Source organism: Moschus berezovskii, chromosome 13 (genome assembly GCF_049115385.1).
Source record: "Moschus berezovskii isolate FMDL1 chromosome 13, NW_MosBer_1.0, whole genome shotgun sequence".
NCBI lineage: Eukaryota > Metazoa > Chordata > Mammalia > Artiodactyla > Moschidae > Moschus > Moschus berezovskii.
Window position 1 is genome coordinate 640,362 of NC_142472.1, and position 23,707 is coordinate 664,068.

At 65.3% G+C, this 23,707-nt stretch overlaps 2 protein-coding genes across 12 annotated transcripts in view; both read right to left on the bottom strand.

Moving 5' to 3' along the window:
* Positions 1-2,500: 2,500 nt before the first annotated feature.
* On the bottom strand, positions 2,501-8,702 carry F7 (coagulation factor VII). Of its 2 annotated transcripts, none has more exons than XM_088842837.1 (8): positions 8,647-8,702; positions 7,130-7,331; positions 5,668-5,692; positions 5,483-5,596; positions 4,839-4,979; positions 4,056-4,165; positions 3,659-3,782; positions 2,501-3,134 (listed from the first exon to the last, which is right to left on the bottom strand). In XM_088842837.1, exons 1-8 carry the CDS (start codon positions 8,700-8,702, stop codon positions 2,536-2,538), a joined length of 1,371 nt encoding a protein of 456 aa, XP_088698963.1. In that variant the 3' UTR covers positions 2,501-2,535. The 2 variants fall into 2 exon arrangements, with proteins under 2 accessions (XP_088698963.1, XP_055282837.2); XM_055426862.2 differs by having other exon boundaries at positions 7,130-7,290; positions 8,633-8,702.
* Positions 8,703-10,648: 1,946 nt separating this feature from the next.
* MCF2L (MCF.2 cell line derived transforming sequence like) overlaps positions 10,649-23,707 on the bottom strand; it is a 69,155-nt gene continuing 56,096 nt past the window's right edge. For 4 of the 10 annotated variants that reach the window (XM_088842575.1, XM_088842577.1, XM_088842571.1 and 1 more), the window contains 15 exons: positions 23,436-23,505; positions 22,289-22,381; positions 21,667-21,759; positions 20,878-21,003; positions 19,843-20,064; positions 19,672-19,764; positions 18,790-18,868; positions 18,594-18,660; positions 17,695-17,813; positions 17,435-17,527; positions 16,497-16,571; positions 13,985-14,106; positions 12,759-12,871; positions 12,591-12,694; positions 10,649-12,202 (listed from right to left, as the gene is read on the bottom strand). In XM_088842575.1, the coding sequence (XP_088698701.1) occupies positions 12,117-12,202; positions 12,591-12,694; positions 12,759-12,871; positions 13,985-14,106; positions 16,497-16,571; positions 17,435-17,527; positions 17,695-17,813; positions 18,594-18,660; positions 18,790-18,868; positions 19,672-19,764; positions 19,843-20,064; positions 20,878-21,003; positions 21,667-21,759; positions 22,289-22,381; positions 23,436-23,505 (1,555 nt within the window). In that variant the 3' untranslated portion in view covers positions 10,649-12,116. The remainder of the gene's footprint in view (positions 12,203-12,590; positions 12,695-12,758; positions 12,872-13,984; positions 14,107-16,496; positions 16,572-17,434; positions 17,528-17,694; positions 17,814-18,593; positions 18,661-18,789; positions 18,869-19,671; positions 19,765-19,842; positions 20,065-20,877; positions 21,004-21,666; positions 21,760-22,288; positions 22,382-23,435; positions 23,506-23,707) is intronic. The other 6 variants (XM_088842580.1, XM_088842573.1, XM_088842581.1 and 3 more) reach the window with 3 other exon arrangements.

Consider the following 23,707-nt stretch of genomic DNA (forward strand, 5'->3'; position numbering starts at 1 on the left):
CTGGTTGGAGCCCAGGCCTGCGGGGGCGGGGGTTCAGGGACGGGGGCGGCTCTGGGGGCCTGGCCGCCCTGCCTCTGCAGCCCCGGGGAGGTCCCGGCCAAGCTCACTCTCGTCCTGAGCCATGTCTGGGGGCCTGGTGTGCACGCAGAGCACTTTTTTCTGAGAACAGACAAGTTGTTGTGTGGTTCTCAGATGTCCACATCCAGCTCTGTTCCCATCCTTACGACCGTGATAAAAGTCGAGTCTCATTTCCCCATCAGTCTTTCTGGGATGGAAACTGAGCTTTAGAGAGAGGTGCGGCGCCATCCACGGCCGTGGGTGTGGACATGGGTCAGGACCCGGGGCTTTCTGCCCAGGCTGGCCAGGAGGTGAGGGTGCCACGCTGGGCCGGGCCTGCTCCCCCAGCCAGGAGGCAGCCCTCGGGAACACCAGGTGTGGGCCAGGACCGCCGTGGCCAAGCGGGGCTCTGCAGGGAGACTTCCGAGAGCTGCCAGTGGGCTGTGCTGTCTAGGGAGGCGAGGGGGCCACGCCCTGTGATTGGCCGAGCAAGCCCGCCCCGCCTCACGTGGGACGCCTGCTCACCAGGCCTGTGTCCAGCGCGGAGACGGGCTCTGCACACAGCAGGTGCGGGGAAGCAGCACTGCCCTGAATGGACTGTGATGTCCCCAGATGCTCCTGCTGGGCACCCAGGCAGGGCTGGTCTTTGGCAGAGAGGTTGCTGTGGTAAAATGAGGTCTCCCCTGTTCTCTGCGCCATCCCTGCCCTGCAGGGTGTGTGGAGTGAGGCTGGGCTCCGTGTCAGCCCCTGGCCCGTGCCAGCGCCCAGCGGTCCGGGCAGGAGATGCTCCCCGACGTCGCCTGGCGCGGTGAGGCCCACCCAGGACCCGTCAGTCCCCCCAGCTCCACCCCTCCTCCTCCAGGAAGAGGCGTCCAGCCAGCTTTCACTTCAGGAAGAAACAGCAGGCTCTGGGCTCAGGGCCTCTGGGGACCTGGGGCATCTTGGCTAGAGTCTCCCGAGTGGCTGCAGCCTGAGCTGTGAGCTGGGGCCGCGCGGACGCTAGCTGACCTGCTTCACCACCCACGGCCCAGTGACCCGCCCTCCGCACTCCTCATTCCGCCTGCGCCGGTTTCATGGAAGCGGGACCCCGTTTACAGATGAAATGGGGTGCAGAGAGGGTTAGTGGTGAGGCTGAGGGCACTGGCCAGAGCTGGAGCTGGAGTGGCCCCAGGGGGCCTGGCCTAGGGTCAGGGCACGTGATGCGTGTGCCCAGGGAGAGCCCCAAAGACTGCTGCCTGCCCGGGGCAGCGGAGGCCAGGGGGTGGGCACACGAGTCTGCGGGTCAGACGGCTTCTTCTTCGGCCCGGTGGCCTCTGACCCAGCGACTCAGTGCTGCCATTTTGGGCAGCCTGGGTGATGCTCGTGTCCAGATGTGTGGCCAGGCTCGCCCAGCCCTGCTCGGGACATGAGACGTAGCCGGATTGTCCGGCAGGACATGGCCCCAGCACCCTAAGCGTGGTGTGCCGGGCTGGACGAATGAAACCCGAGGGGGAGGGTGCCCACCTGGCCGGGCTCAGGTGGGGTCTGAAGCTCCCCGCCCTGGCTCCTCATTCTTCCCCCGCTGCAGCCTGTGTGCCTGTCACCTGAGGGACTCGATAAAAAGGTAGGTTGAGGGCTCCCCCACCTCGCTGAGCAGAGTGGGACCCGGCAGCCTGCATTCTGTGGAGTGTCCCTGCCGGTCCTCAGGCCGGTGTCATCTCCTGGGGCCTCAGCCAGGAGAGACATGCAGCCCCCAAACCCAGGAGAGCGCCTGCGTCAGGAATGGCTTCATGTGAGAGTTCCCTTCAGCGAAGCTGGTGACCGTGGAGGAGCCTGGCTCGAGGACCAGCATGAGGGTCTCTGAGGGACGACTGTGGACCGTGCAGGGAGGGCAGGGGGGGGCGGGGCCGCTGTGGTCAGGGGGCAGGCATGCAGCGTTCGAGGCTGTGTGTGCCGCGCGCTCAGAGGGACGTGGGAGGCTGATCACCACGCGGAGGGGGGTGTGCTCACATTTACCCAGAACAAAGATGCAACGCTAGGGTGAGTGACAAGCCAGACTGGAAGCGGCGCAGGCCATGGTGAGGATGGGCACTGACCCTGTGCTGCCCGCGTGCGCCGCTCCCGGTCCAGTCCAGACCTCTCCAGTGTCTCCAGCGCCTCCAGCGTCTCCAGAGCCTCCAGCCTCTCCAGTGCCTCCAGCGTCTCCAGGGCCTCCAGCGCCTCCAGCCTCTCCAGAGCCTCCAGCCTCTCCAGTGCCTCCAGCGCCTTCAGGGCCTCCAGCGCCTCCAGCGCCTGCTCGCCCCTCCACCACCCTCCCCGTCGGTCTCTGACTCTGGGTCTCCTTCTCTCTCCCGCCCTCACTCTCTCCCTCCCTCCATCTCCTGGTCTGCGTCTCTGTTTCCACCTTCCCCGCTTCCCCGCCCCAGGAACCACAGAAGAATCTCTGGCTTTGGCATCTGGGTGCCAGGCATGCTTGGCGGCTTTATTTGCAGGCAGGGGCTAGGGGAGAAGCGGGACCCGGAGGAGGCCCCGCACGGACGGTGGGTGGCTCATCAGCTGCCGCAGCCAGGCTGTGTAGCGGGAGACCCGTGTGTAGACTCCAAAGTGGCCGGCCGCCGCGCAGCCCTCGCCCCAGCTGACGATGCCGGTCAGGAACCAGGTGCCCCGGAAGCGCGTGGCGTGCGGGCCCCCGCTGTCCCCCTTGCAGGCGTCCTTGCTGCCGTCGGTGTAGCCGGCGCAGAACATGTTGTCCGTGACCGCGGGCCCGCCGGGCCTCTGGCGCGACTGCTGCAGGCAGTCCTGGGTCAGCAGCCGTGGCACCAGCACCACCATGAGCTTGCGGGCGGTGACCCCGCGCTCCAGGAGCTGGCCCCAGCCGCTGACGGCCGAGAAGCGCACGAAGGCCAGCGTCTGGTCCGCGAAGGCCGGGTCGGGCAGGCAGAGGGGCACCACGTGGTCGCCCAGGGCCACGGGCCGTGCCAGCTGCAGCAGGGCCACGTCGTGGTCCGTCTTGCCCGGCACATACTGCTCGGGGACGATGACCCGCACCACCCGCCGCTCCTGCTCCGGGCCCTCCACGCGGCCGACGTCGTGCTCGCCTGCGGGGCACCGGCACTGTCTGCTGTCGCCCCCCTTGCCGCACGGGCTAGGGGCTCCTTTCGGGGGCGGGGGGCGTGCGTTCCCCCCACCCTGCCAGGGAGAGCAGGCATCCCCCCGGGGGCCGCCGACAGGAGAGTCGGGGCCAATCCAGACCCAGAGGCGCTGGGGTGTGAGCGGGGGTTTGGGCGGGCAGCATGGTGGGTGAGGAGGGCAGTTGCCCTGCCCCCCGGGGCCCCGTCATCCTGTAAGCCCTCCGGGCAGAGCACCCAGGGAGGACACCTCCCACAGGGCTCCTGGTGGGAGTGGCATCACGCCGGGGCTGCGTCTGGGCAGGAGAGAGGCTGCAGGGGGTGGGCACAGGGGCCCCAGGGTGCGGGGTCTGCCCACACGCTCCTTGCGTCCATCTCTTTCCAGGAAAGTCGCCATCACTCGTGGGAGCAGTGGTTGGAAGCCCGGAATCTTGGCCCCAAGACTCCCCTGAGGGCCTGCTCTGCGGGGCGGGGGAGGCGCCTGCACCACCTACCCAGCACCGCCGTCAGGTTCCACCAGCTCCGGAGCCTGTCGAAGCAGTGGGCGGCGGAGACCACCCAGGCCGGGCCGATCAGGGTGCCCCCGCACAGCAGCGCCCCGTTCAGCTTCAGCATGGCCTGGCGGGCACAGCACATGGCAGGGGCCACATCATGGTCACGGCCGCCCAGGGCTCCCCTCCCTGCACCCACGTGGGGGCTGCCGGGGACACTGCATCCATCCAGGTAAGGGGATGGGGAGCGGGCGGGCCCCGGCCGGAGGGTGGAAATGCTGGCCTGGGGTCCTTTCTGCTCCCGCAGAGCATCAGCCAAGTCCAACCCAGTGGGCCTGGAGATTCACCTGCCGGGCAACCCTGCCCTTCTTGCCACCCTCCCCCAGGCCTGCAGCCTCACCTGCCAGGGGCACTCCCCTTTGGGGCAGACGTGGCCCCCCACGATTCGCCCTTGGGGCTTGCTGCCATTTCTTTTTTCCAGAACAGGTATTTTCCCGCACGGATATTCCACTGGTTGAGAGAGATAGAGGCTGGTGGCTGTGCCGGTGAGCGCCCTGTGTGGGCGGCTGTGCCCCCTCCTGGCCGGGTTTTGGGGGCCCTGGGGGGAGTGCTGGGGGTGGGCGGCAGGGCCCATGGGCCGGGGTCCTGCTGGGGGAGTGCTGGGGCCAGGCGGCAGGGCCCATGGGCCGGGGTCCTGCTGGGGGAGTGCGGGGGCCGGGCGGCAGGGCCCATGGGCCGGGGTCCTGCTGGGGGAGCTGCGGGGGCCGGGCGGCAGGGCCCATGGGCTGGGGTCCTGCTGGTGTATCCGGGGAGACAGGCAGCCTGATGCCCCCAAAGGGCCCGGGATGTGCTGCGGTGGGTGAGCAGCGTCTCAGGCAGCCCAGCTGCTCTCTGCCACCGTTCTTGGTTTCCATCTGGCTCCAGGGAAGCCCCAGGCCAGAGGGGACAGCGTTTGAGGCGGCCGCTGGCTCTGGCCTCCTGGACGAGGCCGCCTGCACAATCCTCGGGAGATCAGGGCTGGCAGGGGCACCACCTCCCTCCGCCCAGAGCAGCCCCTCACCCTGGTGAGGCTCAGGGATGCTCCCCTGGGGCCCACATTTTAGCGACAGAGGACACGTGGCAGAGTGGTGGAGCTCATCGGGAGTGGAAGCACAACCCCCGGCCTGGGCCCCGGGCCTGTTACCTGTGGGCACACAGGATGCCCCGTCTGCCTGGAGCTCATAGCCCTCGTGGCACCAGCAGAAGCGCCCAGCCCCCGGGTCAGCCCCGCAGTACTGCTCACAGCCGCCATTGTCGTTGGCGCAGACCAGCTGGCTCTGCTTGTCTGCGGACACAGTGCACGGCTGACATGGCCCCGGGTCAGGGCAGGCAGCCCGGTGGCACCTCTCCCTGGGCCAGGGGCCGGGGCTGTGCGGAGGAAGGGGACACCCTGCAGACAGCCCAGGAGGGTGAGACCCGGGCCTGGGGGTCCTGTATCAGGGGACACCCTGCAGACGAGCCAGGAGGATGAGAACAGGGCCTGGGGGTCCCGGCTCAGGGGACACCCTGCAGACAGCCCAGGAGGGTGAGACCCAGGCCTCGGGGTCCCATGCCTGAGCACGTTGGCCACTGGGGCTGCGGGACCCCTGTGCTAGGGAGCAGGGGAGCTGGCCTAGACGAGTGGCTCCCCTGGCCTTACTCCGCACCTGGAGCCCAGAAGCAGACAGGGCATCCAGCGAGTCAGCACCCAGAACCCCGCACCCAAGACGCTCAGGTGGAAGCCTGCGAGGGCGCCGAGGCCACCCTCCCAGCTGGTGAGTTGGCAGCCTCCCGGCCCCGGCTCCTCACCCGTCTCGCAGTTCCGGCCCTCGAAGCCGTCGGGGCAGAAGCAGACGTAGGACTGGAGCTGGTCCTCACAGGAGCCCCCATTCTGGCAGGGGCTGGAGGCGCACTGGTCCCCGTCTGCGGGTGAGTTGCTGTTACAAGGCTGGTGGGGGCTGGCGGCGGATGGGGTCGGCTGGTCACCTACTCACCACTGTAGGAAACCCAGAACTGCCTCTGAGGGGGCAAGAGGAAGCCATGTGAGATGTGGGCAAGCCTTTAGGTCCCCGCGGGGGAGGCGCCGGGCAGCTGGGGCTTCTGACCAGCCCTCCCGATGGGCTCTGGAAGCCACCCCGCTCCTCTGGAGACGGGCGGGTTCATCCAGGGAAGTGAGTTTTTTTCTCTAGTATCTGCCCCTCCCATTGCTAAGGCCACAGATGTCCAAATGTCCTCTCCCAAGTCCCAACCCCAGGCTTCAGCCCCAGCCCAGCCATGTCGGAGCTGTGAACGTGGACGAGACCCCACGCTCTCCGAGCCTCTGGGGCTGCCCCTGACGCTGTGCTGACGGTCCAAACACCCGCTGACTGAGGAGAGTGTGGGAAAGACACGTGTGAGGGCCCTGCCAGTCTCGGGGCCTCTTCAGTAACAGTGACCCCCCAGGGGTCTTAGGCCAGTGAAAATCAACTCCCAGCATTGCCGTGAGAATAAAGCAAGATGAGAACTGTTGGAAGGTTCTGAAAACCACAAGCCAGTCCAGTACTCTTGCCTGGAGAATCTCATGGACAGGGAGCCTGGAGGTTACAGTGCGTGGGGTCACAGAGAGTCAGACACGACTGAGCGACTCAGCACAGCACAGCACGCTCCCTGAGGGCTTCCCAGGTGGCGCTGGTGGTAAAGAACCCGCCTGCCAACGCAGGAGACCTAAGAGAGGCTGGTTCAGTCCTTGGGTGGGGAAGATCCCTGAAAGAGGGCATGGCAGCCCACTCCAGTATTCCTGCCTGGAGAATCCCCGAGGACAGAGGAGCCTGGCGGGCTGCAGTCCACGGGGCTGCAAAGGCTTGGACACGACTGAGCCACTAAGACGCACACAGACTCAAGGGGTGACCTTCCTCAGCGCACCTGGGAAGGGTCGTGTGAGCCCTGCCCTGCGAGTGCGATGTGTGCTGTGTCCCATGCGTGTGAGACGTGTGTCCTGTGTGTGTCAGGTGCGTGCTCTATGCATGTGACATGCGTGTCCTGTGTGGGGTGTCCCTCGAGTGTGCGGGGAGAGGGGTCTTGTCTCCTGGCCTCTTGATCCTCAGCCCCCTGGAAGGAGACAGTTTCAGCGGGCACCTCTCTGCTCATGGACGGGAGGGGAGGCCCGCTCCTCCCGTGAGGCCTGGCTGGGGGAGGAACAGGCTCCCCAGCTGAGCCCTCCTAACTCGCGAGTCCCTGAGGCGGCCCTGGCCGGGGTCTCTGAGGGCTCCGATGGGTCTCTGAGGGCTGCTGGACAGGCGGCCCTGCCTGGGGCCTGGACGGCTTAAAGGGTTGGGGGGCCTTCCTCGGGGAGGCAGGGGCACAGGAAACTGCTTCTGGACGAGGGGTGAGGATGCGCAATGCATCTCAGTGCGGGGAGACCCCGGCCCCCGGTGCCCAGAGCCGGCCGCCCACCCCCGGTGCACCAGGCGAGCTCACCGTCCTCTCCTCGCTGCGGAAGATCTCTCGGGCCTCCTCGAAGGAGCAAAGCTCCTCCCTGCACTCCCGCTCTAGCGAGCCCGGCCGCAGCTCCTCCAGGAACCCGTTGGCACGCCGGGGCCGGTGCAGGACGCCGAGGGCCTGCTCCTGGGACAGGAAGACTGGGGGGTGTGTTGTGAGACGCGCAGGTGCCGGCACCATCCTCTCAGCTGTAAGAGCACCTCCCCACCACCCTGCCCCCGAACCCCCCTCGTGACGGAAGCACAGGTCTCCCGCTCCCCGTGATGGGATCACAGGCCCCCTCCCCCGCCATGACAGGATCACAGGCCCCCTGCACACCCGCTCCCCGTGATGGGATCACAGGCCCCCTTCCCCGCCATGATAGGATCACAGGCCCCCTGCACACCCGCTCCCCGTGATGGGATCACAGGCCCCCTGCACACCCCCTCCCCGTGATGGGATCACAGGCCCCCTTCCCGCCATGACAGGATCACAGGCCCCCTGCACACCCCCTCCCTGTGATGGGATCACAGGCCCCCTGCACACCCCCTCCCTGTGATGGGATCACAGGCCCCCTTCCCGCCATGACAGGATCACAGGCCCCCTGCACACACACCACCCCCCCCGCCCCCGTGATGGGATCACAGGCCTCCCGCCCACAGGCCAGCTGGTTTGCAGCAGAATTCCTCACGGCTGCCAGCAGGCAACACTGCGCAAGCTTCATATGCGAGAAGGGGATGGCTTGTTAAACTACAACAACACGTCCATGCCCTTGACCAGGTCCCTTCACTTCCAGTTTATCCTAAGGAGATGCTCTGAGCCCCACATACACCCGGCCTCTGGGAGAGCTGGAGACATGTCACTGGCAATACTGATGACCTGCCCCCGGCGATGCCAGGTGATCAAAGAAGACAGTTAAACAGGAAGGACCCAGGTGCTGGCACTGGAGCCGGGCTGCGGGCAGGGACCCCGTGGCTGGCTGTGGGCGCCGGGGCAGACGTGGGTGGGTTTCTGGGGACTGGGTCGGCGCCTGGCTTCCACCTCGGCCACCCCTCGAGGCTGGGGGGTCACGGTGGTCACCGCTCACAGAGCCGCCCGCCCGTGTTCCCGCTCAGGCCTCTCCACGTCTGTGGGTGGGGGTCGTGGTCACCGCCGTGGTGGCTGAGCATCAAGGTGCAGCATCTGCGCCCTGCCCCTGGGGCGGGTCCACCCGCGAGGGGCCGAGAGCAGAGTGGGAGACCGGTCACCTCTGAGCCCACGTCTGGGCCTGGGGGGCGCTGGAGGCAGGGGAGGGCCCACCGTGGCCAGGGCGCCTGCCCCCAGACGCCTGGGAGGGGACTCCCGTGGCCTGTGCTCCAGGGGCTCCACTCATCTTTTGAAAGGCAGGCAGGTAAGAGAGGACCCTCCAGCCAGGCTCCCAGCAGACTGAAGCGCCCACCATGCGGGCCAGCTTTGGGGGCGGCTGGGCTTCCATATGGTTAATGGGGATCCCCCCCCACTTACCTGCCGACAGGGACCCCCGCAGGCTGAGCAGAAGGCAGAGGAGGGCCAGCGCCCGGGCCTGGGATAGCATGGCCAGATCCTAGGTCGCTCAGTCTGTTGACTTTCCGGGGGGCGGGGGGCGGGCAAAGTTCTCCCAGAGCCGGACACGGTGGGGGAGGGGGCTGGCCTCCCAAACCTGGGCTGCAGTCCTGGCCCGGGGCCTGCAGATGGGGGCTGGCCAGGCTGCCCCAAGGGCTCCATCCCCAAGACTCGGCTCCGGGCTGCGTGTTTGGCGTGTGCCGATCCAGTGCGGCTGCCGGGGGAGAGCGGAGCCCGCTGCCCTGTGATGGCCCCAGTAGGGTGGCGGGCCCATGGTGTGACTGAGAACTTGGTGCAGAGCGGTCCTCCTGGCTCGGGGGGCCTGGCTTCCCAGCTTGGGGGGCACAGGGGAGGGGCGTGCCCCCGAGGAGCCCCTGCAGCGTCTTGGCCCTGGGCTGGTCCCTCGGGCCCTCCTGCCCCCGGGCCACAGGGGAGGGCAACCAGCTGGCCTGGCTGCTGGGCACGGGCGTGTTCCTCAGCACCCTGTACTTTCAGGATGAAATCGGGCCGTCCGGGGCCACTGGGCTGGCGGTCTCCCTGCAAGGCTCCCTCGGGCGTCCAGCCTCCTCTGGAGGCGGCCCCTTTTCTGTAAACGGTGGGCTGGCGACACCTTTCTTCTTGCGGGGGTGACGGGGCCCGGCTGCTCCTGCTGGTCCCGGGCGCTCCCGCCCTGAGAGGAAGACAGCCCTCTGCTGACGGCCTCTGGACTCTGGCCGCTCAGTCGCTTGGGGTCCAGATGCAGTGGAATCCATGGAGGTGGCAGGTGCAGCCGCTCTGGGCTCAGCAACCCGGGGGTCCTGGCCCCGTCTTCTCCAGCCCCGGTGGGCTCCCCCTCTGAGCCTCGCTCTCCTCATGGGGCAGGGGGGCTAGAGAGGCCTGCCGAGAACTGGGGGCACCGTGTCCCGTGAAGGCTCCAGAAGCGCTCCTGCCACCCCCCCGTGAGCGGCCAGCACCCCGCTTCCTCCCGCCCCAGGCCACCGCCTTCTCAGGCCAAGTGCCTCGCAGTCACTGGATCCTTGTGTGCCCTTCTAGCTGCCCACCCAGCCCTGCGCCCAGGGGCTTCCAGCTGCAAGAACTAGCCTGTCCCAGGTCTGGATGCCAATATGGGAGGGCCACACTCCCTCTGAGGCTCTGGGGAGGGTCCTTCTTGCCTCTTCCAGCTCCTGAGGCTCCGGCCACGCTAAGCGGACAGTTTCTGCCTCCACTGCCCTCTATGTGTGTGTGTGAATCTCCTGCTTCTTTAAGGACACGTCACTGGACAGGAGACGCTGTGATCCGGTCTCAACCTGCTGCTCCTGCAGTCACCCCGTGTCAACCTGCAGCGCCCCGTCTCTAAGCAGGTCGCCTTCTGGTGTTCCAGGCAGAGGGGATCTTGGGGCTGCTCTCTGCCCGTAGCCCCTGATTTTCCTTGAGCGGAGCTGAGTTGAGCCTGTGTTTGGAGCCACACATGCGGCATTCTGAGCACAGGACCAGCGGAGACGAGGCTACTTCTGTGGCTTCTCCAGGCGTCGCCCCTGAGCCGGTTTCCACAGCAGATGAGCTGCAGGCACGGGTGCCGCAGGCATTAGGCGCGTGCGAGGGCCAGAGGCCCTCAGGCCCGGGGGGGGCCCCGCAGGGGTGGGGGCCACGGCAGCCCAGGGGCACTTGGCTCCAAGGGGCCTCTGCTCCCCCTGGCGTTGCACCCTTTCTCCCGGCGGCCTGGGCTTCCCAGTGACCGGTGGCCGAGCAGGGCGGACCTCACCTTGTCCTGTTCCTGCAGGAGGGTGAGGGGACTCAGGCGCTGGGGTCCAGGGGGGAGAAAGGGGGTGGCCGTGAAGAGCCTGGGGGCCTGCTCACTCGCGTTGGGGTCTGGGGTACTCCAGTGAGGGCGACCCCGGCATCACCACCCACTTTCAGACCCTGTGCCTCTACAGACGAAGGCAGACAGCAAGAGTTGCCAATATTTATTCAAACTCCATCCATACAATAAAGAATTCTGACTTTTAAATTTCATTTACATCAGAAGGTTAAAAAAAAAAAAAAACAGTGGCTGAAACACGAAGTTTTAAAGTGCCTTTATGAGGAAGAGATCACAGAACAGGGGCCAACCCCAGGCTGAGACGGCAGGAACGGTGTCTGAACAGTCATTATATTAAGTAAATTATGTGACTCATCGCTTTCCAAATAACTTACACACTTCGGGAGAAGAGCTTCGGAGCTTGCCCGCCGCCTACTACACGGTTCAGAGAGGCCTGACCCACCTGCTGATGGGGGCCCGCGGCGGGGCTGCAGCAGCCTGGGGCTCGGGGGGCCGTAAAGTGACCCACTGCCAGCAGCTTGGAGGCTACAGCCATACCGCCCACACTGGGCATGTGCACACACACATCCACACACACACACACACAGAAACGTTGGCCCCAACCAGACACAGAGAAGCACTTCCCGACAACAGGATTGGTTTCTGAAACACACAAAACAACAGTAAATCAGAAGAGATTTCTTTCCAGTTCTGCCTTGAGAAGAATAAAATAAACTCAGCTCCCGTGCTCACGGCGCCTCCACGCAGGACACGGGCAGGGGCGGTTGAGCATGGGGCTCCCCTGGGCCGGTGTCGGTTTGGGTGACACCTGCGAAAATGGCATCTTTACATGTAAAAACAATAAAAATACCCTAAATCAGTGAAGAGTGTTAAAAAATCAGGAGTCCCCTCATTTTTCTGTAGAAAAGAAGGTTAACCTCTTAAATTATAGTTTACATGTTCTTTTGAAAATTAACCGACACAAATGAAGGGATTCCCTTGGTTTTTCACCGCCGGTCTATAGAAACCCTGCCTGATTCTCCCGGGGGACCCCCTCCCCTGCACCTGGGATCAGGTGGCCTCAGAGAGTGCTGTCAAGTTCCCCGAGAGCGTGCCCCCCAAATCACCCAGTGCCATGTAAACCCCGGTAACAAAAAATAGTTTTATATCAAATACAGTATCAAATTGTCATTTCATGTAAACACAGTGATTCCTGGTAAAGATCAGAGGCCAAAGTACCACAAAAAAATGGCCGTGGGATTAATCCCTGCTTAAAAAAGAACGTGTAAAAGACCAACTATCCCCACCCCCGTCCCCAGCCGTCGGCCGGTGGACACAGCTCCACAGGACGTGTGCTCCTGCCACCAGCATGGGACCAGAGATGTCGGAAACTGAAGCAGCGGCTGCGGTCGAGGCCAAGGGGCGGCCGGGCCCTTTCCCCGGAGGTCTGTCAGCCAGCTCGGTCGGTCCACCCCTTCCCAGGGGATCCGGCGCCGCGCTCCGCCTTGCGCCCAGGAAGGTGCCCCATCCTCGGGGGCCACGGTGGTGCCGGGTTCCGGGCGTGGCTTAGTGGGCAGGTGGCCCCAGCAGAGGCCAGCTCCCAGCACCACGGGCAGGGCGGCCATGGTGCTACCCTTGCAGGTCGGCGAGGGCGGCCGTGCAGCTCTCACTGCAGCTGGATGAGGGACTCAGCACCGCGGACCCCGCGCTGGACTCTGCGGGCAAGCAGGCAAGGGGTGCGGCGTGCTGCACGGGCAGACCCACCGGCCCCGCGAGCTGCCTGCCGTCACTGCAGGCCTCACCTGGGCGCTCTCGGGGCTGGGCGCTCATGGGGGTGGGGGGCGCTCACGGGGCTGGAGGGCACTCACGGGGCTGGAAGGCACTCGTGGGGGTGGGGGGCACTCACGGGGGTGGGGGCGCTCACGGGGCTGGAGGGCACTCATGGGGCTGGAGGGCACTCGTGGGGGTGGGGGGCACTCACGGGGGTGGGGGCGCTCACGGGGCTGGAGGGCACTCATGGGGCTGGAGGGCACTCGTGGGCGTGGGGGGCACTCACGGGGGTGGGGGCGCTCACGGGGCGGTGGGGTGGGGCGCAGGGCTCACCTGGGCTGCTCAGGCACCCCGTGGGGCCACCTTGGCAGAGGAGCGCAGACGGGCTGCGGGCGGGCACCCAGCCCTCAGCGCCGGAGCTCAGGTTCCGCACACACCTGCAAGGGGCCGGGTGAGGGTGTGGCTGGGCACCGGCGCGGGGCACGTGGGGCGGGGTCTTACCAGAGGCCCTGGTCTCCCTCCTGCACCAGCTCCACCTCGTCCCCGCTTCTCAGGGCCAGCGTGTCGGGGATCCCCTTCTCATCCAGCCTCGTGACGGTATACCTCCCAGGGACCTGGGGAGGCACAGCAGGGCACCCCATGCACCGCGGCCCTCGGCTGGGGGGCCTCCCGGGGACCTGGGGAGGCACAGCAGGGCACCCCATGCACCGCGGCCCTCGGCTTGGGGGCCTCCCGGGCCAGAAGGACACCGGGCCTCGTGCAGACCCCTGGGAGCCCACCCTGCCCCTCTGGGCCTGCTCTCCTGCCATACCACTGCCCGGTCACTGCGGCCCTGGGCCACACCTGTGGGCATGGGACGAGCTTGGCCCGGGGCTCGTCTGTCACCCACAAGAGGGGGTTCCTGCCCCCCGTCTGTATTCAGAGCCCTGCGGCCAGCGCCTCACACAGCAGGCACTCAGCACCTCTGTGGACAGAGCTGCCGAGCGGCGCGGACTCCAGAGGGGGAGGCTGTCTTGCGGGAGCGTGGGGGGCTCCAGCCTCGTGTGACCGAGCTGTGCAGGGGTCGTGCTGCCTGGCGTGGGAGCGGGCAGGGCCAGGCTGGGGCCCCTCGTCCTCACGGGGGCCAACACTGTCCTCCCTGGACACCCCGCCCAGCCCTGCCCTGGCCTGGGGCAGCACCTCCCGCCCTCCAGCCACCCCACTTGGGAGCAGGAGGCAGGCCTCCCAGTCTTGCCTGCCTGCTGAGGTTCCTCCCACTGACCTCCAGGGTCCTAGCCGGCTCTGCTCACCCTTTGGCCTCCTCGGGAAGGGCCGCCCCGGCCACCTGAGACGCCCCCTGCTCTCCCCCACCTACGTGTGTCTGCCCCCTGCTTCTCTGGGCTCTGCGTGCTGCAAACAGCTGGTGTGAACCAGGGCGGCAGCCAGCAGCAGCGAATAACTGCTGTGCGCCCCTACTCTGACGGCTTATGCTTCCCGGGGGCTCATGCTAACGCCGGACTTTGTTTCGAAGGCAAGTTCGCACCTGGGACAGTGCGATTCTCTTAAAGGCTGGGGTGGAGACGCATGTGCGGTGTTAGCAAAGCTCCCCTGGGCAGAGCGTGTGAGTCACGCGGCACGGGCCGGGCTGATGTGAACTAACAGAGGGCAGGCTCAGCACCGGGAAAACCCTCCCCCGGCCCCCCGAGGGTGCAGCGGGGAGCAGTCGGCCAGGTGAGAGCCCAGGTTACCAGCTTCCCGGGGCCCACTCTGCCCTCCTCCTCCGCGTCCGAGGAGTTGACAGGCTCTTCGGTGCTGGACCAGCCGTCGTTGTCCTCAGGCGTCTCTGACGGGTGGGAAGTTTTGCTCCAGCCTAGGGAGGGACAGGCTCGGTGAGGACCCCCTCAAGGTCTGCCGCCAAGGGGAGGCCCAGCACCCCTCACCCTGTGGTGGGTGGCGGCTGGGAGGAGGGTTCCTCACTGGGGCTGGGCCGAGAGCACCCAGGCTTGGGAGGGCTGGGGAGTGGCCGGGAGGCCCCTGGAAGACGCTTCTCTGGGGCTTTACAAACCACGTGAACGCTCCTCGGTGAGCGTTTCCACTGCCCTGTGTCCCCAAGGGCAACCTCTGCGAGCAGGACCCATGGGCCTGGAGGCTGGGGGCCACGTGCGGAGCAGGACGTGCGAGTTTCCCACCACAGACCCCCTCCCCGCCTGCTGGGGCACGTCCGCAGCCGCCCAGCGCAGGAAACGCAGAGGGAAGCTGGGCTCGGTCACCAGGGGCCCTGGCGCCGGGCAGCTGGCCGCAAATGTCTGCTCTCCCCGCCCAGCACAGACAGGGGGGCTCCCTGCCAAACGGAAGCACGAGTCTGACGGGGGACAGTGTGGTCGGAAGGCGACACTGCTCCTGCGCAGAGGGCTGGCACTGGGACGCGGGCGCCATAAACCTGGCTGGGGTCACAGGGATGGGCACTGGCCTCTGGTCACACCCGGCTACCCGAGGCCTCTGAGGGAGCCTCTGGAGCAGGTGAGGTTGTCGTGGTGTCCACACTGGCGGGAGTAAGGGGAAATGCTGAGCCCACAGCCGTGCAGGAGCTGGGGAGTTGCAGGACATTGGACCAAGGTGACCGTGAGTGTGGTCACCTGTCGTCCCCGGAAAACAGCCACTGGTATTGACACTGGTGCACACACAACGGAGTGTTACTCAGCAGCTAAAAAGAATGCACTTGAACCAGTCCTAATGAGGTGGATGAAACTGAAGCCTATTATACAGGGTGAAGTCAGCCAGAAAGCAAAGCACCAATACAGGATACTAACGCATATATACGGAATTTAGAAAGATGGTAACGATAACCCTGTACACGAGACAGCAAAAGAGACACAGATGTATAGAACAGTCTTTGGGACTCTGTGGGAGAGGGCGAGGCTGGGATCATTTGGGAGAATGGCATTGAAACATGAATATTATCATATGTGAAACAAATCTCCAGTCCAAGTTCGATGCATGATACAGGATGCTCGGGGCTGGTGCACGGGGATGACCCAGAGGGATGGGATGGGGAGGGAGGTGGGAGCGGGTATCAGGATGGGGAACACATGTACACCTGGGGTGGGTTCATGTCCATGTATGGCAAAACCAATACAATATCATAAAATAAAAAAAAAAAAGTGGAAGCCAAGAAAACCTCACTGTGCCCTGATGTTGACTGAAGTGACTCAGCACAGGGGAGGAGGGGGAGCAGGGGGGAGGGGGAGGGGCAGGGGGCTGGCAGCGCTGGGCTTGCTCCAGGCTCTAACACCCCTCTGTGGATGCTGTCTCACAGGTGAGCAGGGGCACTCAGAGCTGACACTGCTGGGCTCAGAGGCTGTGCACAGCGTCTGAGCTGCACGAGCCGGCAGGGTCCCGGACCGGCAGAGCGGGGAGGCGCCTCGGACACCCCTGCTCTTAAGCAGGAACTCAAAGGGCCTACAGCAGCCTCTCCCAGGAGCCCTGTGGGAGGTGGCTCCTCTCCCCAGCCTGGGGCCCCATAGGGCTGACTGTGCAGGGCTGGCCTCGGGCTGTCCTGCCTGGGTCATGGGAGGGTGCGGCCCAGGTCCCTGGGGCACAGATTGTCCTTGGAGGCTGGGGAGGGCCCGGTGACCCTGAGTGGTCTGAGCACGGGGTCTGGTCCAGCCACACCCTTGAGGGACTATCACGCTGTCTGGGAAACGCAGGACAAATCACACAGTGGAATCCTCTCTGGGAACCTCAGACTCGCAACCTGGGCCAGGGTTCTTGGGGTCCCCTGGGCTGCGGGGGCGACGGAGGCCAAGGCCTGAGCTTCAGTGCTGAGCCAATCCCATGCGTCTGCACAGCGGGAGCCCCCAGGAGACTCGCGGTGGGTGGGCTCTGCTGGCCACTGTCCCCGGAAGCGTGGGGACCAACGGCGAGGCAGGCGGGCCTGGGGCATGGAGCCCCGCAGCCCCACAGCCTCTGCGGAGACAGCCCTGCCCGTCCCAGGCACCAGCCAGGGTCCCCGGCCGCTACCTGGCAGTCGGTGGGCAGCTCTGCGGTGCCGGGCACACCCAGCCTGCGGCCCTGGACCCAGAAGCGAGACGTCGCCAGGGCCGTCGCTGGGGCGTCAGGTTTTGAAGGAAACGCTGACTGCCCCTGGCTGGGAGGGACCTACGTGGCCGGGCAGCTCAGATGACGGGTGAGGGCGAGACGGGGTCCCGAATCGGACGGGGGGCAGGCGTCAGGCCTCGTCCAGAAGGTGAGCCACTCTACCTCGTAACCCAAAAGGCGTGGGGTCGCTCTTTACTTGGTGTCGCTTAGCTTTTTTGTCGGGACTGGTGGGAGAAGCTGCGAAGGGGCGAGAGGCGGAGACAGAACGGCAGAGCGTGAGGCGCCGAGGCCGAGCGCACAGGCGGCCACCACGGAGCACAAGCAGCTGAGACCCGCGGCCAGAGCTGCCTTCCGGGGACTCCGAGCCGAGCGCGCAGGCGGAGGGCCCCGGGCTGCCGGGGGAGCCCAGTGGGAGGGCAGGAGGGCTGCAGACGTCGCGGCGTTGGCGTCGCGCTGTCTGGGTCCTGGGTCCCGCACAGCACACAGTGAACGTGAGGATGAGGATGTGTCCATCTTTTCGTTTGTTTGTTTGAGGCCAATTTAAAATGATTTTGTAAATTGGAAAAAAAAGAAGCTCCAATTTTTGGGGCCCATGAAAAGACCTCCAGTCTTTTAGTGTCTGGTGGGAAACCCTCTAAAGACCCTCCTACAGCTTCTGGGCATGTTTCTCCCGTATACCCGCTGCCCAGGCGCCCCAGCGGGCTTTGAGACCTCCCTCGGGACACTCTGAGCCTGCCTGTGCGTTCGAACCACCCAGAGGGAAGTGAAAGCCTTGCGGTCTGGCAGGCGGTGGGAAAGGATGCGCTCGCAGGAGGAGCTGGGCCAGAAGGCAACAGGCACTCGGGCCCCCAAGACGGGCCTCCATCAGAGGCGCATGCCGCCTCCTTCCCGAAGAAAAGGCCCCAAAGAGAGCTCTGGCCGCACGGATGACACACACAGCAGCGTCAGGGACAGAGCGACAGGGCGGAAGATGCTCCCGGTGATGAAGGCGGCGGACGCCCTCCCGAGACGGAACACACGGATGAGCATGGCACCGCGGGTGGTGACAGACAACCAGGGCGCAAGCCGCCCCGACGCCGTGGGTTGGCAAGCGCCTTTACCTTTCTGGGCTTTGAGGGCAGCAAAGCTCTGCAGGGTGAAGCGCTTTTTAGAAAGGGCAGAGCTTTCTGAGGTAGAGCTAGTGACCGCGTCATCTGCGGGGAGAGAGGGTGGTGCGGGGGGCGCTGGGTGGTCACACCCGGGTCCCCCCCAGGCCCCACGCTCGCCACGGGCCTGCCCGGGGCCACGGGGGCTGCATACGACACGCCTGCTGCGGGCACCCACACTGCTCCCGGCGCTCTGCGCATAGCCCAGCACCCACCTTCACCTTTCTCGGGGGCCCTCGGCAGTAGCGTTGGCCCCCCGTATCCCTCCAGGCTCAGCGGGTCCGTTTTTCTTTCTTCTAACTTTTTGATATTTCTTGTGCTGCCTTTCGAGGGACTAATGACGGCAGACGCGTGGAAAAAGGAAGGGAACGTTGCCGTTAGCGTTCACAGGCCCCCGAGGGTGGGGAGGGGACGACCCCGAGCTCCTCTCAGCTCTCAGGGCACGTGCCTCCTGCTGCGGAGCCATGGCCACGCGCCTCCACACTCCGGGTGCAGCCAGGGGGGACACCCACCTCCACAACTACTAAGTAAGAGGCGGTTTTTTTGTTTTTTCCTCCCACAGGGCATCCTTTCTCCTTTAAAGCTACTGTTCTGTGGTTTACTCATTTAGACCATATCCTATGCCATACTCGATTAGACGTGGCTTATGGAAGAAACATTAAAAAATAGTGACGGATAAAGTAACGGAGGAAAAGTGAGGGCAGAAAACGTGTAAAAAGGCTTGTATGAAATGAGCCCCCGTGTCCCCCTGCCTGCCCGTGAGCCATGGTCCCCACAGCTCTGAGCCAGTGTGCTCCTAGGACCCGACCACCTGGGGTGCTGCCATCTCTGACACGCGGGTACGGGGCTGCTCTCGAGACAGCTGCCTGCCCGCGCTGATCATGATGGGATTTCCGCCCCCCCTCCCCAGGAGAAAACAGGGATACGGGGACTGGTCTCTGCCTGAGGCTGGGGCCAGAGGCACAGGCCTTGACGCTGACCTGCTGGGACTGACTAGCAGTGTGTGAGCCCAGGACACACCCCCGGGCCCTGGGCAGCGGACTTGGGGACCAGGTGACATGGTGGCACGGGTTGGTTGGCTCCCACTGGGAACACTGCATGCGGCGGGCCTCACCTGGTGCCGGCCGGGGCGGGCAGGGGCAGGCTCTGGGACTGCTCAAGGGTGCGGTGCTGGCTGGCCTCTGTGGGGAGAGGGGCCTGGCGCGGTCAGGACCCGGGGCCACATGCCCTCCCTTCCAGGAAGGCCAAGGGTCGGGGCTGCTCCAAGGGACCAAACGCGCCCCGGGGCAGCCCAGGAAACAGGCCCTCACCTCTGCAGGCCTGCAGCTGGCTGGTCAGCACCTTCCGGATCTCGCTCACCCAGGCGGCCTTGATTTCAGGAGTGGGTGCCTGCGCCCCAGAGCAGACCAGGGGTGAGTGCATGCCCACCGTGACGCGCACCAGTGTATCCCTCTGCAGGGCCCGGGACACGGGGAACTGGGGTGACAGTGCTGCACCGGGGGTGCAGGAAGCAGCCCCCTCGGGCGAGGGTGTGCTGACCGCTGGGCCTGAGGGCCGTGCGGGTGGGAACTGGACTCTGACGACCCCAGGCTCATGCAGAGCTGGGTGCCGGCTGAGGCCACTCCCGCTGCAGCTCTGCAGGCCCTCGGCTGGCCGAGCCAGCTGGTATGTTGTGAGCTGTGACCAAGTCGCCGGGACCTCCTTGCTGCCCCGGGGCCATATCCCCCAGGGTCGCCAGGGCCCAGACCATCAAGGGCGTCAGAACTGTGGCGGGCAGCGCGGTGAGGCGCCTCCCGGGCTGAGCCACTCTCTCGGGGTCTCTGCCAGATGCGTGGATGCCCCCGACAGCTCCACCACCTCCCGCCCCCACGGCGAGGTGAGGACACAATTCCCGCACAAGAGCGTGCGTGTGTGACTCGGGCTGCCCACACTGCCCTGCCGGCCCGCATGCGGGAGCCGGGCCGGGACTGCGAGCCTGCCGCCCTGCCTCCAGAGCCCCTCTGCCCTGCAGGGTCCCTGCTCCCCGTCAGGGCTCGGCTGTCACTGACAGCCCGGCAGCCCCACACGAAAGGGGCGGGGGCGGGGGGGTGGGCCAGCCTCTGGGAGATAAAACCTCAGAGGGTCCTAGACGGCGGCCCTCAGCCGAAACCGCTCGCCGGCACCTGCGCGGGCCAGCAGGCCCCGGGGCGCACCTGGATGATGTACACCTCCTCCCGGGCGTTGTACCAGATCTCGAACTTTTTTGCATCCCCTTTCACATTCTCCGTGATACCGACAGCCGTCATCTGTGAAGGCAGAGCGGGTGGGTGGGCCTCCGGCGGGCGCCTTCCCCGGAAGGCGGGTGCCCGTCCCGGGGCACTCACGTTCAGGGACTGCTTGTAGCTGTAGGAGGGCGCCTTCTCGTAGCCCTCGCCATTCTCCTCCCGCCGCTTGCAGAAGAGCACGGCCTTCTCATGCAGGAATAGGTGGCGCTGCATGGGCTTGAAGCGGGCCAGGTCCTTCACCTTGGTATGGCCCCTCTTGTGGTCAGTCCAAACACTGAAGGCGCCCTGCATCAGCAGCCTCCCCAGGTCGCTCAGGTTCCCCTGGTGGGGGGACGGAAGGAGGCACGGTGAACGCCCAGCGTGGGCCTGGGGCCTCGGACACGCGGTCAAGCAGAAGCCCGTCTGGGGGCCAGGCTGCAGCCCGTGGGGCCCAACCGCAGACACCCGGGGGAGTCAAGGGTAGTGGGAAGGTCAGGGGTCGCAGGGGGTCCGCGGGGATGGACAGGGGATGTTTGGGGCAGGGTACTGCTCTGTGGGACGCTATCATGGTGGACGCTGGTCACCCATTTGTCCAAAGCCACAGCGTGACCCCGACGTGTGCTGTGGACTCTGGGTGAAGGGTCAGCAGAGGCCCGCTGGCTGTGACAGGCGCCCGACTCCAACGGGAGGCAGGGCTGTGGGGGCTGATGTGCATCTGGGGGGTGGGGGCGTGGGAGCCCGTATGCTCCCTTCCATATTGCTGTGAACCCAGAACTGCTCCAAAAAGAAAGTCGATTAAAGGGAAAAGCAAAGAGGACAAGTGCTGAAGGGATTTACAAAGAGGAGAGGAGCCAGGGAGCAGCCTCGGTGTGAGCGCACAGGGGGCAGAGGGGCGGCATCTCGCTGTCGGGTGCCGCCTCAGGGAGAAGGGGAGGACCAGGAGGCGGTGGTGCCCAAGCCCTGTCCGCGCTAAGATGCACCCTGGGGTGGGAACATCCCGGGCTTCAACCTGCTGATGAGCTGCCTGCAGGGTGGCCGCGCAGAATAGGGTTTTGATGAGATTCTGGGTGACGTGCGTGCAGGGCGCCCACCCCCACACGGGTGATGGGCCCCCTCAGGCCCCGCCTCAGGCTGGCAGGACGGGTGGAGCCTCACCTCGTAGCCAGTGATGGCGATCAGGTGCATGGAGTCATTCACGGCCTTGAGGATGCCCAGGATGGAGCTCAGGGCCTCCTGCAGGTCCTCGGCGCCCTCGCAGCTCTTGCTGTATTTCAGCATCTCCTGGGGGGGAGCGGGGGGTAGGGTCACTGCCCATCTGGACACTGAGCCCCAACCCTCCTGGGAGAGCGGCTAGGATGCCCTGGTACACGGGTGTGGCCCCTGTGCGGTCGTCACTGGTGGGGCAAGACCAATGTGCCCTGGGGCACTCACCCCTCGCTGAGGTGCAGGGCTGGGGGGATGGTCAGTCTGCCTGAGCCGCGGCCCCACCCCCGGGGCCCGGCACCCCACCCTGCGCCCAGCTGCACCCACGGCAGCTCACATCTCCGTCAGCCCCTCCTTCCAGGTCTGACCCCCGAAACGAACAAGCGTCTGTCACAGCGCTTCACGCCCACTCTCAGACCTTGGGGATCTGCTCTGCTGGACCCCAAGGACAGCAGGACACAGGCGCCTCGTGGTGCTCTGGGGGCAGGGTCTGCCTGCCTGTGTCCCTGACCCCAGCCCTGATGATGGGCAGCACATGGGAGGCCCTCACAAAGGCGTGTGGCGAGTCAGGGCCTCACAGACATGGGAGAAAGGTGTCCAGAGACCAGAGCTCAGGGGTGGGCTGGGGCGACTGCCACTGTGTGGCATGCGGCTGGGAGGGCAGCCAGACCAGAGCCAGGCTCCAGGCAGGGGGCATCGGGCCAGGCGGAGGGGGGCTCCCAGGGATGCCCAGCCTCTCACCTTGAGCAGCAGCTGGTACTTGGTGATCCTCTGGACCGGCTTCAGCAGGTAGGAGTCCAGGCTCAGCTTGTGGTCCAGTTTCTTCTGGCACTCCTGCACCCACCACACCCCCTTAGACAGCTGTCACCCTCCCTCTGAGAGTCAGCAAGTAAAGCAACGTCCCCACCACAACCCGCTTAGATGACTGTCACCCTCTGCCTGAGAGTCGGCCGGTGAAGGAACGTCCCCACCACAACCCGCTTAGATGACTGTCACCCTCTGCCTGAGAGTCGGCCGGTGAAGGAACGTCCCCACCACAGCCCGCTTAGATGACTGTCACCCTCTGCCTGAGAGTCGGCCGGTGAAGGAACGTCCCCACCACAGCCCGCTTAGATGACTGTCACCCTCTGTCTGAGAGTCGGCCGGTGAAGGAACGTCCCCACCACAGCCCGCTTAGATGACTGTCACCCTCTGCCTGAGAGTCGGCCGGTGAAGGAACGTCCCCACCACAACCCTTAGATGGCTGTTGCCCCCCTGAGCCTCAGCCCTGGAGGAACGTCCCCGCCACAATCCCCTTAGACGGTTGTCGCCCTCCCCCGGAGTGTCAGCCTTTGAAGACCGCCCACACGGGCCCGGGACACACCTGGAAGAAGGGGCAGTCGGAGCACTGTCTCCACAGGCTCTCGGAGCGTGGCTTGTTCTGACAGTACTTCTCATAGATCTGGAACTCCTCCATCTGCCAGGGAGGAGTGGGGCCACGTCATGGGGGTCTCGGCACCCGGGGTGGGCGTAACCCACCGCTGAGTCACGGCCCTCTGGGCGGGGACACCTGGCTCCCTGGGCTGGCCTGATGTCTCCCTGAGTTCGGGCCCCCCCCTCCATTTCAGATGCCACGGCTGTGGCCGGGCAGCCGGGAAACAGCCGCCCGGAAGCTCTGTCTCAGGGCTGCCCTAGTCCTAGCGCCTCTCAGAAACATTCGGTCCGTGTGGCTGGCTTTGGCCTCAGGGAACAAATAGACACAGAACTGGCACAGATTTTGTGAAGGACTCAGCTGCATGTGTGTGGGGGTCGGGACGGCCGGCGGGCTGATGAAACGGTAAGTGCCGCCCCCACTGAGGCCCGCGTTCCATAGGTCGGGGGTGCAGCCTGAGCACCTGCACTGTCCCTGGGTCCCCAGGAGGGGCCGATGATGGCAACACCCCCACTCCAGACCTCAGACAGCACCGGGAGGCACGCCAGGCCGCGTGCAACACAAACAGGGCTCCTCCCGCCTCCTCTGCCCCTGGCGCCGGCTCCTGCCAGGGCCTCGGCCTCTGCCTGATGTTTGTGTGCTGCTGGGTCAGGGTCCTGCACCCCGTCCTCTTGCTCCCAGAGCCTCTCCACGGCCCCCAGCCCACTGATGGTCCCGCGTCTGTGGCTGATACCTCAGAGCATGTGTGACCGCCCAGGGTCAGCTGGTACGCGAGGGACCAGCAGGGAACTGACGCCAGCAAGGACAGTCAGCACACCACACGCGATCAGAACTCAGACGCCCTATGGTTCTGCTGGCTCTCAAAGCTGAGGTCCTAGGTTTCTTTCTTTTTTGAGCTAGTTACTGGGCTTTAGGTAAACTGTGCTCTCCCGAAACCCTAACAAAAAGCATCATGGCATCTCAGCCAAACTGGAAACATCCATGCTTGTAATCTCGGTTGGTCAGATGGGGACCGTGACAGAACTTAAGGCCACTGTGGTGTTAAGGAGCAACTTCAAGGTGTCAGGCCTGGAGAAAGACACATTTGAGAAACACGTACCCGCTCCAGAAAGCACCTGCCAACCAGCTCCGGGCAGTCCGTGTAGTTCTCCAGCTCCCTCAGGAATATCCTAGATGAGGAAGTTTGTGACAGGTCACGTGAACACAGCCAGAATACAGCGGCAGCGTCACCGAGTGTTAGATGTCCTCTTCCAGACGTCTATCCCGACTCTGGACGGTGCCCGAGACCGTGAGCAGGCACGTGCCGTCTGACTTCAGGGCCTGCAGCCCACGCCTGCCCCCCCAGGGTCCCGACTGCGCCGAACACTCAGG

Coding starts and splice junctions, on each gene's coding strand:
- F7 (XM_088842837.1), bottom strand. CDS start 8,702: ATGCTATCCCAGGCCCGGGCGCTGGCCCTCCTCTGCCTTCTGCTCAGC. Junction 7,332..8,646: donor CTTCTGCTCAGCCTGCGGGG/GTCCCTGTCGGC, acceptor TACAGCTGAGAG/GATGGTGCCGGCACCTGCGC. Junction 5,597..5,667: donor GTTCTGGGTTTCCTACAGTG/GTGAGTAGGTGA, acceptor ACTCACCCGCAG/ACGGGGACCAGTGCGCCTCC.